General features: G+C 32.9%; 2 protein-coding genes across 4 annotated transcripts; one reads left to right on the top strand and one right to left on the bottom strand.

The window, feature by feature from the left end:
- Positions 1-251: 251 nt before the first annotated feature.
- On the top strand, positions 252-18,148 carry LOC106107836 (golgin subfamily A member 4-like). The gene is made up of 19 exons (XM_013288841.1): positions 252-830; positions 2,038-2,287; positions 2,592-2,843; positions 5,296-5,480; positions 5,991-6,162; positions 6,902-7,127; positions 7,545-7,685; positions 8,059-8,210; positions 8,404-8,606; positions 8,862-9,516; positions 11,602-11,615; positions 11,952-12,046; positions 12,288-12,360; positions 12,619-12,740; positions 13,143-13,241; positions 13,532-13,729; positions 13,815-13,898; positions 14,290-17,952; positions 18,036-18,148. The coding sequence occupies exons 1-19, from the start codon at positions 821-823 to the stop codon at positions 18,057-18,059; spliced, it is 6,618 nt and encodes a 2,205-aa protein (XP_013144295.1). The 5' UTR covers positions 252-820; the 3' UTR covers positions 18,060-18,148.
- On the bottom strand, positions 9,603-11,546 carry LOC106107964 (putative uncharacterized protein DDB_G0291015). Of its 3 annotated transcripts, XM_013288999.1 has the most exons (5): positions 11,303-11,545; positions 11,003-11,188; positions 10,463-10,658; positions 10,065-10,182; positions 9,603-9,771 (listed from the first exon to the last, which is right to left on the bottom strand). In XM_013288999.1, the coding sequence occupies exons 2-5, from the start codon at positions 11,151-11,153 to the stop codon at positions 9,628-9,630; spliced, it is 609 nt and encodes a 202-aa protein (XP_013144453.1). In that variant the 5' UTR covers positions 11,154-11,188; positions 11,303-11,545; the 3' UTR covers positions 9,603-9,627. The 3 variants fall into 3 exon arrangements, with proteins under 3 accessions (XP_013144453.1, XP_013144450.1, XP_013144452.1); XM_013288996.1 differs by having other exon boundaries at positions 11,003-11,546; XM_013288998.1 differs by having other exon boundaries at positions 10,463-10,634; positions 11,003-11,545.
- Positions 18,149-18,292: the final 144 nt, after the last annotated feature.

The following is an 18,292-nucleotide window of genomic DNA, read 5'->3' as shown; positions in this document are numbered from 1 at the left end:
ATTGTTCGTTGTCAAAATGACAATGACATTGACATAGGGTGTTTGATGACAATATCATGCAATGTCAAAAAGTATGATTTTTAAAAATGTATCTACGGCTAAATAACAATAGAGTTTGAAATTGCAGAGCAATTCAGTTTTATCCCGTTTTCATCAATAAAAAGGGGAAGTTTCTGAGGATTTTGTAAATAGGGAACTTAACAAAATAAGTATTTTTATATTAACATATTCAAGAGCAAGCAAAAGTTAATAAGTTAGTAAATGTTTAAACGAATACTTTTAGATAACTTCTAAAGTTGCCAATCAAAATATATATCTCTATCAATTATTGAGTAACATAAAACGTGAATGTATTGGTAATACTAGGTAATACAATCAAATCAATATATAAGTATAAATCGTATGCAAATAGCTGAGGTTTGGCTGTGGTCGTGACCATTTAGCACATGCGTAGCCACCTGTAGTGTATTTACTACTACGTATATATGTGTATAGCGGTCACGTTGCAAGCAGCGTGGAGTGTACGACTTGATATTTATACAGTACATTTGTAATCTGTACTGTCTACAAGGAATGTGTGTTTTTCTGTTTATTAACCAAGCATTATATGCGTACGGAATTGATAAAAGTGCTAGAAACTATAGTGATATTTGTGTATTATTAAGTGATAGTTATTAATTTTGTATAAATAAACAATATCCAATAAAATTCAAGCTGGATTATTTGTGTCCCAATCTTAAAGTGTTAACATTATATGTGTTTTGTGACAGATATATAACTTGTTATGTCTAAGAACAGTAAATAAGAACATTCTGGAAATATGACTAAAGGTGAGTCTATATATACAATCATGATAAATTAGTAAACATACAGTTTGCCCTTGAATTTCTCACAGTAAAACATTTTGTTGATTGTTCAACTTTTTTCTTTATTATTTCAATGTTTTATTTGTTGTTGAGATGCATTTTTATACATTACTACATTTTCTAATTAATAGAACATGCGGTATAATAATGTATTTAACATCATAATTATCATCAAGATATGTCAGCCCATCACCTTCTGTAATATGCAGTCCTACATCTACCGAGAGGGAAATGTAAAATAACAATCATAAATGAAACATTGTTAAATCATCATTATTAGCTCACTATAAATTCTCACATCGGGGGCTAGGAGCATACCCTAAATTTGAAGACTTGGCCATAGCTAATCATACCTGTCCAGTGCATATTGGTGGACATCTTACATATCTTTGATCTTCTCCAATATGTGCAGGTTGCGTCACAATATTCTCTTTCACTTGTATGAAAATGTATGAAAACATGAGCATTGCACCAATTTAGTTTTATATGATTATGGTTTGAGGTTTTGGTCGCTACATATCTGTAGTCTGAGACAGTCCTAAGTCCAACTATAGTAGCCGAAATACAGATTTTAAATCATTATTTGTAACCACTCTACATTTCATGATCTGATATTGTACTATCTCATTTGGAGACAAACATATATTTGTCTACGATTACTATATAGTAGCCAAACTTAAAGCTTTATTGCACTCCAAATATAAGTATAATTTTCATAATATGCACTGGGTGTTAAACTTTTTATGGCCTCTTCAACTTTTATTTTTACAAATAACTAATCATATACATCTCAATAATTCAATATAATAATGCTTATTCTGCTAAATAATAGTAATCTGCTACTAAATAATAATAATAAAATAATAAATGTTAATTAATCGATTTGCCTAACTTTGTACTAATCTTTTTAATTACTAGGCTATTGCATGTACTATTGTACTGCATATAATAACATAGCAACTTTTTATAACTTGCAGATCATAGTTGAAGAAAACCGTAATAAAAATATAATACAAGTAAAAACAAATTCAAATCATTACTTCAAGTGAGAATCTGAAATGACTGACAGTAGTACAAATTCGTGGATAAAGTATGGAATGAGTAGAACTTCATTTGTGTGCAAATAAAAAGTTTTACTTATGTAAAGATGGATGGGTTGTGGGTACATTAGCGATGTCAGCAGCGGCTCAGACGCTACCGGCACCAAGCGCGCGCGCGCACGGCCTGGCCGCGTCCGCCGTCCGCACGCCGCCGCCGCGCCCCGCCGGCAAGCACATCGTGCACTGGTTCCGCAAGGGCCTGCGCCTCCACGACAACCCCGCACTGCGGGAGGGCCTCGTCGATGCTATCACATTCCGATGCGTCTTCATCATAGACCCATGGTTCGCCAGCTCCTCTAATGTTGGCATCAATAAATGGAGGTTAGTAACTGGTCTACTACATTTTTACGTTATGAAGAGGGTAGAAAATAATATGATTTTAAATAAAAATGTGGTGGGGTATACCAATAGGGTAGGCTCAAAACTAAAAGATGGATTGCGTGAAAGGAAAAGGTTTTTATTAGATACTTCGACATGGTACGAGATAGACACGCGAAATAATTATGCGACGTCCAGTTAACACCCATATCTTCTAGTAAATTAAGATGTTTTGTTGGTGGAAAAATTAAGACATGGACACTGATAACTTTAATTACTTCTGTGTACTATTAGTTTAATTTGGCAGGTTTCTTCTACAATGTTTGGAGGACTTGGACAGCAGTTTGCGGAAGTTGAATTCCCGCTTATTCGTTGTTCGCGGCCAACCAGCTGATGCTTTACCAAAGTTGTTTCGTGAGTGGGGCACGACGGAGCTCACGTTCGAAGAGGACCCTGAACCCTACGGCAGAGTACGGGACCACAATATTATGACGAAATGCCGAGAAGTCGGAATCAACGTGATTTCGAGAGTATCTCACACTCTATATAAATTGGACAAGTAAGTGTTGCGTTTTATGAATTATTTTACTCAACCTTAAGTTTTTATAGTAACAAGTGTGCAACATCAAGACTCATTGTTTTGAAGTGGTTTTAAATCAATTATTGTTAACAATTTTTATTAATTGGGTTAGATTTAATAGGTATTTATATCAAAATCATTGCTATTTGCTATATAAACATAGTTGATTTATCATTTCATATATTGTGACAATCGTGAAACAACCCTGTGAGACCTAACTGATGAGATGTCAATGCTAAAATTATTCTGAGTTTCGATTAATCACAATTTTAGCTCACTTTACATCATTACATTAAAATTGTTAAACCTAAACGGAACGTAATTATACAAAAAAATCGTCATTTTTCACGATCCTAGCACAAGTATAACTAATAACAGATTTGAAACTAGACTAGCTGTACAAGTGGACTGCGACTTGGAATCCGCAATTGTTGTATTTATATCTGGTCCAACCAAATTTTAGAATTTTTATTTTTAATAATAAGCAATAAAATAATCATATCTTACATTAAAATAATATCAATGTACTCCAATTTCGAAATGTTCTAAGCAAAAGAGCTTATTGAAACAATTGTAATTTCCGAGAACGAGATATAAATATCGTTGCGAGCTTGAAGGCTATTGCGCACTTTTAACTTTGGGAAACTCATTGCTCAACGTTGTGTCATTTAAACTTTCCTTCGTTTAAACACCTGTTGACTTGTGCTAATGAAAACAACGTGTTTGTTTAGCTTATGACAGGCGTTTACCATTTTCTTTAATGAATGAACAAAAGAGATGATAAATAAAAAAAAATCGTCAAACGGCAGAACGTATCGCGATAAAAATTGTCATAGAGTTAGAGGATAGTCAGGAAGAATACATAGGCTACTTTTTTTTTGTTTAATTCCACGCGGACGGAGTCGCGGACGAAGGCTTTATTCATATAGGTTGACAATGCTAGTCGTATGATACGAGTGACTAAGACCACGAATAAGTAAAGTAACATCCAAGTTATACTGATTAGTAATCCGCAGAAATCAGCTAAAGATTTAAATTGCCTAATCTCTGTGCCAATTAACGGCTAGGCGGCATCGCATGGAAAACCACGTGAGCGTAAGATTTTTTTATTAAAAATATATTGTCGAGCGAAATTTTATTTCCCGACTGAAATTATTGAGCGTTGTTCTTACACCATATTTTATTACACTTAGCCTGAACATCTTTTAACTTTGCTAGTATTTTTTTAGCTTCAAAGCTCCTGTTAATTTTTCGTCGTAGTCTAACCCAGGAGCGAAACATCCATATAAAATATGTTGTTAATAGGATAACGAATATTAGATAGAAAAAGTTTTATTTTTTACTATTTGATGTTCGTTACTCATGAATCAACATCTCATAAAACAACTATACGTAGAAAACTTTCATGTTCTAGTTTTATAGTATTTAATAAAACTTATTATTTAAATGTCTCTTTCACGGCGCGGAATTTTGTGATACTGTGGCATTAAATGCTTATTTTATTACCATTATAATTTAATGTTTTTTATCTATTGGTATGTCAAAAATAATTGTTGGTTTTTTATTATTCATTTAAGGATCGCCAAAGCTGTGTACAATAAATAAAAATAATGAATTCAAGATTTATTGCACAAGGCGTAAATGGCTATTATAATTGTTATAAGCTCAACCAACATTAACTATATAAAACAGAATACATACTGCAAATTCAGAGATATTCGAAAGTTGGCGATGGTTATTTTTTTCTTTTAAATGGGCGAATAGATTGATTACGTAAATTCGGAAATTTTTGTTGCTGGAATTAATTTTATAGATTCAGTCGCTGGAAATTTAGGTGAGTGTTTTCCTTCATCAATTTTACTAAACATTGTACAAAGGATTTAATTGTATTGGTGCTTTTATTGCCATGCGGAGAAAATTAACCAAGGTATGGGCAAAATCAACCTTGCTTTGATTATAACCTGCCTTTCCTAGGGGTTGCGTTTAATTTGTTTTTGTCTTCAAATTGTACGATGTTTTTGTGGTTTTGGGTTTTATGGGAATTTCAGTTTCCTATTGTTTATTACCCTGATATATCTTTTTTCCTTAGTTAACCATCATCGCATGAATTTTCTTAACATAGTATCTACACGTTCTGTCTCTTTGTTTTAATATAGATTAGTACGATTTTTTACCTTTGCGATTTTTAATTAAGATAATTTAACTGAGGTTTCGTCATGTTTGAAAGGCGTTTGTCAAAAAAGAAAGGCGAAATTCTTGTTTTTGACAATGACTGGATATAGTAGCAGGGTGGGGAAGGTGTATAGAATCTTAATCCCATAAAGGTAAAGCTACCTGAATGATAAACATGGATCAGCCAAAGCTATGTTGACGCTATTTGCATATCTGAGGAACTATCCACTACTATAATTGTTTATTGTTACTTTTGCAGAATAATAGAGCGTAATGGTGGCAAAGCGCCGCTCACGTACCACCAGTTCCAAGCCCTGATCGCGAGCATGCCGCCGCCGCCGGCCGCTGAGGCCACGATCTCGGCGCAGACGCTCAGCGGCGCAACTACGCCTATCACTGAAGACCACGATGAACGCTTCGGAGTCCCGACACTCGAAGAATTAGGTTTGTATTTAAAATAATGTAAATATTATAAGGAGAAAAGATTTGAATTTTTTAATTTTGTATGTATTGAAATAGCTTAAAAACTACTGGTCCGATTTCAAAAATTCTTTCATAATTAAAAAGCCACATTTTCAGAGGCTATATTATTGCAAAGTCGCGAGCAACAATTATCTTACTTATTATATCACTTCTTACTATAATAGAATTATAAATGCGAAAGTTTAGATAAATGTTTGTTTGTTAGAGTTTGTAGCTTAAACGACTAAACGGATGTCGATGAAATTTGGCGTTGACGTATAGGAATCTGAAAGAATACATAGGCTACTCATTTTTGTTTAATTCCACGCGGACGGAGTCGTGGGCGAAAGCTAGTATTTAATAAAACTTGTGAATATCACATCTTCTTTTTATTATGATCTGATCTTCAACAGTCACTGTCATTAAATTTGTATTTCATTAAATGTGTTTAAGGCCTGTGTGTATAAAAATGTCTGGTTTCCTCTTTATTAGGATTTGAAACAGACAACTTAAAACCGCCGGTGTGGATCGGCGGGGAAAGTGAAGCTTTAGCTCGACTAGAAAGACATTTGGAGCGGAAAGCGTGGGTTGCATCCTTCGGAAGACCGAAAATGACGCCGCAATCCCTACTGGCGAGTCCCACTGGCTTGTCACCATACTTAAGGTAACATTATAACAGTTTATTTTTTAAAAAAGGAATACACTAAAATTACCTACTTTTATATTGCAAAAATCTTTCTTAATATTATAAATGTGAAAGTTTAGATGGATGGAAGTTTGTTATAAGGTACCTCAAGGGATTTTGTTAAAACGCATAGATCTTGAGTATACAGTCTGGAATATTTTAACCTGCGCGACTGGAGTCGCGGACAAAAACTAGTATGTGATAAATATTAGTTGATTATATAGTTTAGTGTACAAGGTTTAGAAATATGATAACATGTTATATTCAACATTTTTCGATATTGAATTACTGCAACTAATTTTGCCCGTCAACAGGAAATGTGAAATAAAAACAAGTGTTTGAATTACATAAAATTAACATAATGAAGTTATTACGTAATCACATAAGTTACATAATTGTGGTTTTACTAATCGCCATCATACATTTTATTCACGCGTTTATAGTAACAAAAAAAATCTTAGAATAGTTCCTAATTGAGGAATTGAGGTCGGGGGAAGAGACGCATAGGAAGGGGAAATATAAGAGTGAAATATTTACGTGTTATATGTTCGTGTCTCTTCCGTCGATTTAGGGTAGGCAAGCGGATGTCTATGGTCAGCGGTCGCTTCGTCATTACGGCGGATTTAAGTGGGCGCTTGCTCGTTTACCACCTTATTGTATAAAACAAATTTTTAATCTTTCCTCTTTATAAGATTAGTATAGATGTAATATTGTGCAGGTTCGGCTGCCTGTCGACGCGGCTGTTCTACTACCAGCTGACGGAGCTGTACATGCGCGTGAAGCGCGAGCGGCCGCCGCTGTCGCTGCACGGACAGATCCTGTGGCGCGAGTTCTTCTACTGCGCCGCCACGCGCAACCCCAACTTCGACCGCATGGAGGGCAACCCCATCTGCGTGCAGATTCCCTGGGAGAGGAACCAGGACGCCCTCGCCAAGTGGGCCAGTGTGAGCACTCCACATCTACCTCCCATCACCTCTGATCTATACACACTACTTATTTAGGATGTCGGAAATCAAAGCAAATTTTTGAATAATTCTTTCTTTAATAAAAAGCCCTAAATTTATGACACGCTTTAGGCTATACGTTGAAGCTATTTAACATAGGGAATAAATAAAAAACCGTTATGCGGTAAAGGGACTTAACTACTAGCTGACATCAAGGAAGCAATGTTGCCATGGTAACGGTAATTGCTATCCAAAGTCCAAAGTCACCTTTGTTTGTCATTTGACATTTGCAGTTGTGAATTTCAAAACTTAAATAACAAAATAAAGTTTTTGTAATCCCATGCGGATGAAAGCGCACGGGAAGAGCTAGTGTAAGTATAATGTCAGTGAGAAGTGAGAATAGTGTATGTTGTGCAGGGTCAGACCGGCTTCCCCTGGATAGACTCCATAATGATCCAGCTGCGCGAGGAGGGCTGGATCCACCACCTGGCGCGCCACGCCGTCGCCTGCTTCCTCACGCGCGGGGACCTCTGGATCTCCTGGGAGGAGGGCATGAAGGCAAGCATCGCTTCCATACACAACCACCACCCTACACATTTGTAAAGTATTTTTTGGCATTGCTTTTTATTTCGATTTGTTTATCATTTGACATGTTTCTATTTTTAACGCTGTTTTGTTTTGTTACTTGAATGCAATTTTACCGAACAACAATCCAATTTCCGGCCAATTAACAACCTCTTTAATATCTACATATCAATAGGTTATAGTGGACTCGTTCCTCTAGACAAAATGAAGGTAAAGAGGTAGAAAGGGCATATTAAAACGTAAATAATTTAAATTTGACATCATAACAGGTGGTAGAGATGATGTTCATTGTACCTTTCTTAAAATGTTAATTTTCAAATTAGAAATATTTGTTTGTTTCCGTCAGGTGTTTGACGAGCTGATGCTGGACGCGGACTGGTCGGTGAACGCGGGCATGTGGATGTGGCTGTCGTGCTCATCATTTTTCCAACAATTCTTCCATTGCTATTGTCCAGTCAGATTCGGACGAAAGACGGACCCCAATGGAGACTACGTTAGGTGATTATTTCATTTTATCATATTTATTATGACTTATTAGCTATGTAAGAAAACTTACTTTTTACTATAAATGCAAAAATTAGATGTGTGAATGTTTGTTATAACGTTTCTCCAGAAGGGCACAACGGATTTTGCTGAAATTACGCATAGATGTAAAAAAAATAGATAGTTATGGTGCATGTAACCGTTGCAGGAAGTACATCCCGGCGCTGAAGAACATGCCGACGCGGTACATCCACGAGCCGTGGTGCGCGCCCGAGGCGGTGCAGCGCTCGGCGCGCTGCGTGGTGGGCCGCGACTACCCCATGCCCATGCTGGACCACGCGCAGGCCTCGCAGCTCAACATCGAGCGCATCAAGCAGGTCTACACGCTGCTCGCCAAGTACAAACCCAAAAGTCAGTACTTTATCTATACTATACTATTATATCTATACTCCATACAAGCTGACATCAAGGAAGCAAGGTTGCCATGGCAACGGTAATTGTTAGCCAATGCCAAAGGCCAGACTAGTCATTTAAGCATTTGAATTCTGCCATTTGAAAGTTCTATGAATATAAACAATAAAATATTTTTTTTTTATAATTCCACGCACAGGATGCTGTAAGGGAACACCTAATATTTACATAACATGAACGTTAATTTTGTTTCAGATTTGTTAAATCCTCAAGTTGTGGTGCGGCCTAATGAGATGCAATCATCACCGAGTCCGACATCAATAATTACAAGCATAAATCAATCTAACTACCTCTGCAGCCAGGCTCCGGAGACGCAGTCGACTGCGCCCTCGCAGCAATTCAAACAGGCCAACGATATCTTCCTCCGACCGAATAACACGCTACGAGAGGCCAAAGCAATGAAACAAGTTGTCATTGTACAACAAGCACAAAACTCTAACGTTAATACAAAATTAACGCAACGTTCTCGAATGCAAGACAAATTTATAAACGGCCAGTTGGAAATATCATGCAACATGGACCAAAGCAAACAAAAAAACTACGGCCTCAAGAACTTGGTGATCAAGAACACCAGTCCTCAATACAACAGAGACATTTACACTCAACCGCATAAAAATATTGACAGCTTACAAACTGTGCAATTGAACAATTTCAATGATAATAAACCTAAATTTTATATACCTTTTAATAAAAGTGAAATCCAAGTACAAAATACTCATAATAACATGGATGTCTCTGAACAATACATCTCTAACACAATCAATAGTGAATCAAAAAATGTCAGTGAAGAAAATTTGGCGATTCCCACAGATAATTTATATTCTGATACAGAAAATCCACCAGAAAAATAAAACCATATATATAATTTTAAGGAAATTTGTTAATATTTTCATGTTTGTAAAAATTTTAAGTTAGTGAGTAAAGTAATACAAATCGTAAGTTGTCAATTTGATTGTTTTATTCACCGTTTATAAAATGTTGCCACCGTCTGCATGTGCTGGTTGTAAGCCTTCTTAGCTTTTCTCGACTTATCTGTTGGTGGCCCCTTGGGTTTGTTCCTAATTTCTTTTGATACTTCATTCTTAATATTATTTATTATTGATACCTGGAAAAGTTAAAACACAATAAAACATTATTTTAAATATTAAAAAAAATGGAAATGAGAAGAGCTTAAAATATGTAAATACATTCTAGACAGTTTAAACTGGATGATCAGACTGGTTATATTGTGTATTTTGACAAAACTGAGAATGGCACTGTTTGAGTGGTAGTTAAAATTTTGGATATATACATCAATTTTAACGGTCAGTTCAACTGTTCAGTTATAACTAATTATCTCTAGAAAGTAATAACTTATGTAGACTTGTAAGGGGAGACGTATAGCCGACAATTACTTACGTTTTCTGGTATATGAACATATCTAATATTCCGAGAGTGAACAAAAATATTCTCAAAGAAAAATTCGCTTCCTTGTGGATCACAATATACAGCAGTTGTGAATGACAAATTCATATATCTGCAAAATTTTAATTAGATGAAATACATAAAGAATATTACACAATTATTGTTTTACATACAAAAGAACAACAACACCACGCAGAGCCCAGGACAGAGCGAGCTGGCGGCATACTGTGGACGCCCTCTGCACCACTTTGGGGACATAGGAATAGAAGAGAGAGTACAAAAGGACAAAAATGGATCAATCATATTTTTTCAGACACACTTAAGTAAAAAACACTCATAAATCTTTGTCTAAGTGAATAAAATACTACTTCGAAAAATTTTATATTACTCACCCATCCACTGTAAGCAGTAGTCCACATACATAAGAGTCATTACGAAGGTCTACAGTTATGTTTTGTCCTTGCAAAGATTTAACTAAGCATAGTAATGTGTTGAAAAATGAATACTTTTCTTTTGGTGTTCCAATAAATCTGGGATTCATGTTTTGTGTGTTCATAGCGCACACTGAAATTATTTTGATATCACAAACTTGAAAAGGAAAAATAGTGATTGCACAAAAAAATACATAAAAAAAATATTGTATTTTAGTGTACTTAAACAATGAGAATTGTACAATTTTACACTTTTCTTTTCCATTATGAGTTTTAATCTAGGGGAAGTGGTAGTCATACTATACTAAAGAAAACACAAAGTTTTTATACTATTTATTTTATATGATCTAAAATCTATAAGCTAAATGATGTCATATTTTATTTTTACTTATGATTCTTTTAATATTACTAGCCGTTCATCAGGCTTCGATTTTAATTCTAATTCTGCTTTTGTTAGGATCCATTTTTCTTCTTCTTTCTGAATCCAAAAATAGTAGTCACCTTTTCCTTTAGGTCCACGAATTGGTATACAATATTCACCAGATATTGGTTCATTATTAGTAAATTTTATGTGAGATACTCTAGATATTCCATCTTTAATCGGCTCTCCGAGGTAATGTACAGCGCCGCGGTGATTTCTTATTTCCTTCATAGCCTCCTTATAATAGTCATAATTTCTAAACCTATCTACAAGTTTACCATCGAGATAAAACCCCGTTACACTAAGTACTAGGCCACCCCAACCAGCGATTTTCACTAATGTCCTCGTAGAAACAGGCATATTAAGGAAACAATACTCACATAGGTTAATAAATCTTGTATTTAAAGAAAATATGCAACAACTGCAGTCTGCACTCTTTTAAGCTTGGCTAAGTCTCATGAAATTCGGATTCAACACATTATTAAATGTGTAATGTGCTGTAAGCTAAAATAAAATGGCAGCTTTAAATGAATCTAAACCTTAATTGATTTAACCCTTAAACTTATAGAAAGTATATTATTTATTTTTGAAATGAAATATATTTCAAGACCATTTTTGACAGAAACGAAACAAAACCACAAGTTATGGCAAATTGACAGTTTGGTTTTTGTTCTTATAGTGTCGTAGCAAGGGGTTAAAAACATTCTGCCACTTTTTATTTCGAAAGTATCCATTTTATTAATGTTAAATATTTATTAATTCGTATTCTGATACTTGTTCTTATCACAAAGATAATTAGCCAGGAATTCTATATAAAAAACCAAATAAGTTTTTGAATGTTATATCATTCGTGCTTTTTAATCTGACATTACAGTGTACTGATTTTAAGTTTTCAAGGCTGTGGAGTACTCTTATCTTTTTGGACAAATGTTGACAGCTGAGTTGTAATTATTGTAATTTTTAATACAAATAAGAATGTAATGAGAATCAATAAAAATCTTTTATTTATTAATATGGTTTCCATATAAGAAGTCTACAAAATGTTTAAAAGGTTAAAGGATAAGTTAGCCGAAGAGGTGAAATCTTCACCTCAAAGAATTCAACAATTTGCTCAAGCTGCTCAGGTAGGAAACTAAAGTGCATTAATTTCTACGCAACATAAAATAACACCTTTCTATTGTTTAACTAGTAACCTTATACAGTGATAAAGTTTCCAAAAACTTTAGCTAATTAAAAACATAAATAGATTAAATATTGCATGTTAGTGACGACGTGTTACATTACTATAATTGTCTTATTTATTAGGTTTAAAGTTATGTATGAGGATTAACATGCAATATATTAATAAGTTGGTTTTGTTTCTAGGCTGCCGTAACTTCAGCATCTAGCAGCATTTCGGATATTACAAATAATGACTTATTTTCGATTGGAGATAATGGTATGACATGTAACATTGTTAAAGTCAAATTTCTTTGATACATATGCACTTACGTACTCTTAGTTTCTTATTAAATTCATTCTATAAGTAGTTTATTACTTTAGACCAAGAATTTTTCTTTAAGTAGCTGTAATTAATAAATTTATGACTGTGTTTCAAGTAATTTATTATTTTTGCACAAAAGTTACAAAATATATACTTAAAAGCTAAGACAATGTGACACATTCTGGTTTAAAGAAAATATAAAACTTATTTCAGATGTAAGCCATAAAAGTTCTACATCTGCTGCACAACAACAAACATTCCATGAAATATCACTTGCTGAGCAGAGATCTTCACAATCGGGCTTAGAGACACCAGATATGTCATTCCATCATGAAGTAAGTTATGTATAAATGTTTTTTGATACATTTTTTGTTAAAATTACTATTATTTTGTTTATTATTCATTATTTATGATAAAATTATGTATTAAATGTGACTTTATTGATGTAATGTCAAGATTTATGTACATATAGCTTTCACACATAATTCTGACACTGTGGAATTATAAAAAAAAAAGTAAGTAGCCTTTGTGTTCTTCTAGACTATGCTCTACATCTATGTCAAATTACATCAAGATTAGATTGGTTATTTAGGCCACAAATTGTAATAAACGGTTATCCACCAATTTATTCACATTTATAATATCAGCTTTTTATAAGCATGGTGTATCTCAAATAAATATGTCAGAGTGGTGTTATTATACAAGGATTGAACTTAAACAATTATTATTTATTAAAGGAAAACTCACGGCAGAGGCGATTGTCTAACAGTTCTTTTGCAAGTGACATATCCTTCAGACTACCAACATATGAGAGTCCATCTATGTATCACATTCAGGTATGTGTATATTTTTATATTCTTCATTTATTGAATTAATAGCTTTTGAGTTCTACTAGCTTTCACCCACGACTCTGGCCGTGTGGAATTTGAAAAAAAAAAACAAAAGTAAGTAGTCTATGTGTTCTTCCCAACTATGCTCTAGTTCTATGCCAACTTTTATCAAGATCCGATCAGGCGTCTAGGCTACAGGCTCTAACAAATATTCATTTATAATATTAATATAGTGAGATTTAGATAAGGTTATAATAGCTGGAAATTGTAAAAAATTAACTACATATTATTTTCAGTCTGATATGGATGTGTCTGCTAGTGAAGCGGAAGAGAAAGGTTTTAGCGGAGGTATGGTGAACCTGGACAGAGTCACAAAGGAACAATTGTACTCTGCATACAGAAGAACACGAGACAGATTCACCAAATATAAGACTCAGTATGCAGATCTAGCAAGACATTACAAACTTCTAGAAAGAGAAAATGCTAAAGCAAGGGTAAGAAATTACAATGAATATATCAATTAGAGTTAGAAAATTTAAAGCAGGTATAAAGAATATTAATTTAAAATTTAATTTACAGAATGTGCTAGTCGAAACTCAAGACAAGGCCCTAAGAAGAATTTCAGAGTTAAGAGAGCAGTGTAACTTAGAGCAGAGTGCAAAGGTAAAAAAATTATTTGTTTTTTTACTTACCTGCTTAATTGTGTTCTAGTTCTATTAAATATCATAATATATTTGTGCAAATGGTTTTAAGTTATAAGGACATAATTATCTTTCTCCTTATCCTACTTCCATAGGGTAGGCGCAACAGGTTTTTGGCCTCTACATAACTTTACCATATGTCATCTCAGTCATCACTCCCTTTTTGATCATGTCACCTTTTACGCAATCCATCCATCTCTTTCTAAGTTTACCTCTACCGATGTACCCTTCCACACTCATAACTAACGTTCTCCTTGTAACATGTGATGGATCCCTCCTTATAACATACCCATATCATGCTAACCTAAATATTCTAAGTTACAAGGACATTTAAATATAATATTTTGTTATAGGCACATCTTGAAAAAGCTCTTCGCGAAGACATGGAAGAAAAAAATATGAAAATCGATTCATTAAATATGAAACTAAAGATTTTGCAAGGAAACAATGAAAATGATAATTTAAATACTACTAAGGAAGATCCAAATGACAATGAAAGTAGCTCTCAGTTAATTGATTTAGGTGTAAATCAAGAACAGGAAGCAATAAATCCTGAATCTTTGCAGTCTGAAATAACAACTTTAAACAACAAAGTTGCAAAAATGGAACAATTATTAAACAAATATAAAGAGTCTCTCAAAATTAGTAAAGAAAAGAATTCGCAGATTACTTCAGAACTGCAAATTCTGTCAACTGATTTAGAAAATAAAAATAAGGAAAACGAAGTTTTGAAATCCGCTAACTTAGAATTAATGGAAGCAAGAAATAAAATAGAGGAGTTGAAAAACAATATTGAAGAGATCCAAAATGCTAATACAGCTTCTGAATTTTCAAGAAATAAAGAAATTTCAGTACTTAAATTAGACCTTGAACAAGCTCACGAAGAAATATCGCAATTAAACGGTAAAATTGATGGTTTAAAGAAAAGAGAAGAAGAGTATGCAATTTCATTAGCAGAAAATAAATTGCGTATTCATAAAGAGCTCGAGACAAAAGAAGCAGAAATAAAATCTTTAAAAGATAGTTTGTCTTTGTCTCAAAATGAAGTCCAATCACTAAACATTGTACTCAGCGACTACAAAAAGAATCTATCTTTGTTAGAGGAAGAGCGTTCTAAATTAAATAACAATATAAGTGAACTTAATACAGCTCGATTGAAAATAAAAGAACTGGAACAACAACTTGATGAAGTTAATAAAAAGTGTCAGAGTATTGAACATTCTAAAGGGAAATTAGATGAAGAATATAAATGCTTGGAATTACAATTGAAACAAGAAACAGCTGAGAAGTTAGCAATGATAGATCGTAATGTATATTTGGAGAATAGAAACACACAAATATCAGAGGAATGTTCAAAAAAGAGCCAACAAATTAATAAATTGGAAGTTGAGCTCAAGGCACTCGCAAACAATAAAGATTCTCAATTGGATTCTTCCTTAGAAAATACAAAATTACTTGAGGAAGTGGATAAATGGAAGTCAAAGTATAATCAGTTAGAATCAGAAATCCAAGAAGAAAGAGAAGAATTAGTCAAACTACAGACAGAAATCGAAAAACTTTTATGTAATCATGAATCTGTGCAAAGTGACAATATTAGATTACATGATGAATTGTTAGAAATGAAATCGAAAAACAAAGTTCTGATAGAACAAAATACGCAAATGAAATCTTTATCAACAATATTATTTAATAAAATCACAAATTTAAAACAAGAAATTTGTATTTTTAAAGAGGAAATGAAATTAACTTCAGAAGAATTAATTCGCGATATAAAACAATCTGTGAAGGACAAATTATATTTACTTTTGAGTAATTTAATGAAAGAAGCTGATGAAAGGACCATTTCTCTTAAATCAAACATTTCCGCTTTACATAAAGAATTGGAAATTGTAACAAATTTATGTGAAAGTAACAAAACTGAGTTGGATTTAAAAATTAAGCAAACTGAAAAATTAGAAATAAAACTACATAAAGCAAAAACAGATTATGATGATTTAAAAGAAACGATATCTAACAATGTCGAGGAAAATACGAGTTCAAAAGAAGAAATAATAGTTTTAAAAAAGGAAAAAGACAACCTATACGCGACATTACAGAAAGAGATTGAATTAAAAACAGATATTAAGGAAAGCATTCAAAGACTTAAGGAAGAAAAAATAATATTGGCGGAAAAAGTTCAAATACTAGAAGAACAGATAGTTTTAAATAAGAAAGAAAAGGAAGAATTGATGTCCAAGCTAAAACTTTCCGATGAACAAATGTCCACTGCGCAATTTGAAGACGGAAGATTAAAGGAATTAATTGAACAATATAAAAATGATAAAACAGATTTGGAAAAGAGGAATAACAATTTACTTGAAACAAATAAACAATTGGAAGCTACACAAGATAAACTCAAATTAGAAATTGAAAATTTACTGCAGAAAGTCAGTGAGAGCGAAGTTAATGTCAAAAAATTAACAACAGAAATAGAACAATTACAAAAAGAAATAAATCATTTACAAAATAATAATTCTGAACAAGAATCGAAATATCAAACTATAATGGAAAAACTGAATGAAACAAATGCAGAGAAAATTAAAATGGGTGGTGAACAAGATGCTTTACATGAAAAAATAAGAGAGATCCAAAACGCCAAAATTGCCATTGAAACAGATAACAAAGCATTACAAGATGAAATACATAAACTGAAATCAAATAATTCTACTTTAATAAGCGAAAACAGAGAATTAAATTTGAAGTTAAAAGAAATCATAGCACAAAATGCTGCCTTGGATACCGAAAATAAGAGTAATCTTAAAGAGTTAAATGTTATTAAAGACAGCAATACATATCTACAAGAAAAAGTTAATATTACAAAGAAACAACATGAAGATGATATATTATCTCTAGAAGTTTTGAAGAATGAAAATTTCGATTTAAAGAAAATTCTCGATGAAAATAATAAAACTCTTCACGAGTTACAGAAAGACTTTAAAAATTTGGAAGCTGAGAATATTGTACTTAAAAATCAGTGTGCAACCATTTCTAATAATGTGAAAGAACTAGAAATTGAAATGCTCCAAGTACGAAATTCGCACATAGAAATCGAAAAGGAAAAGGATCATTTAAATTCTGTAATAAAAAATTTGGAGTCACATGAAAAATCAGTGGATGCTTTAAATGATGTTCACACACAAACTAGTCAATTAGAGGATTTTATAGATAACAGTGCTCAAACTAACGTTGAAAGTGGCGCTGTTAACGAAACTATTAGCAAAACTATTGACACAACTAATTTGACCAGTAGCACAATTCAAAGTGAATATGCTGTACTCAAAGAAGAAAATAGACGTTTGCGTTCAGATATAGAAGGCCTACAAACTTATTTAACAAAAATTTCAAAAGAAAACAGTGATCTGAATGATAAGCTAAGAGAAGTGATTACATCTAATGACAATTTTACTGAAAGAAGTGAAATGTCTCAGTACGATATAGATGCACTTAAGAATGAAATTCAATCTGGAAGAGACAAAATCGACAATTTAACAAGAGAAAATACATTACTTGCAGAAGAAAATTTGGAACTTAAAGATCAAATTCATTTTCAAAGTTTCAATAAATCGGATCATGTTAAGGATAATGTAAGTGATGATAAAAATTTAAATGATATGACTAAAAAGTATAATAATTTATTAGAAAGAAAAAATGCTTTAGAACAACGAATCAACGATTTAGAGAACATAAACTTATCTGCTAATGCTAATTTGCAAGAAGTACAAGACAACAATGACCGATTGAGGCTCTCAAATGACAAATTAGGCCGGCGGCTGGATGAAGCTCTTGTTAGTTTGAGACATTTACATTTGCTGCAAGAGAATACTGAATTAGAGTATTTAAGAAATATTTTATATGAGTATATGACGGGATCAGGCACACATTCCTTAACACTAGCAAAGGTACTGTCAGCAGTTGTCAAATTTACTGACTCCCAAACCGAGCTTGTCATGCAGAAGGAAAGGGAGCGACAAGGAATTGTAAGTAAAGTTATTTAATGGATTTAAAATTTTTAAGATGTTAACTGTTTTCATGCTACTATTAATTTGCTTTTATTTTTCAGTTGCGGCAACTTGGCATTGTATGATAATGAAAGTTGCAAAAAATGTTTAAATGCGCCACTGTTGAGGGACATTTTATAAAGTTTTTTTATATAAATTGTAATTTTAAAAGACTTCAATTAAGGATACGGGAATTAATAAATTTCACATTAAAGTAACATTGTTTCTCTAGTATTAAAAATGGAGCTTCAAATAAAAAATCAGAAATTTTAAATAGTATTTATGCTTTTATTTAAGTAATTAATTTCAGTTTTAAGTT

The sequence above is a fragment of the Papilio polytes genome, unplaced genomic scaffold (genome assembly GCF_000836215.1).
Source record: "Papilio polytes unplaced genomic scaffold, Ppol_1.0 DF821845.1, whole genome shotgun sequence".
Classification (NCBI taxonomy): domain Eukaryota; kingdom Metazoa; phylum Arthropoda; class Insecta; order Lepidoptera; family Papilionidae; genus Papilio; species Papilio polytes.
The sequence above is the reverse complement of the archived record's forward strand: the minus strand, read 5'-3'. Positions and strand labels throughout refer to the sequence as shown.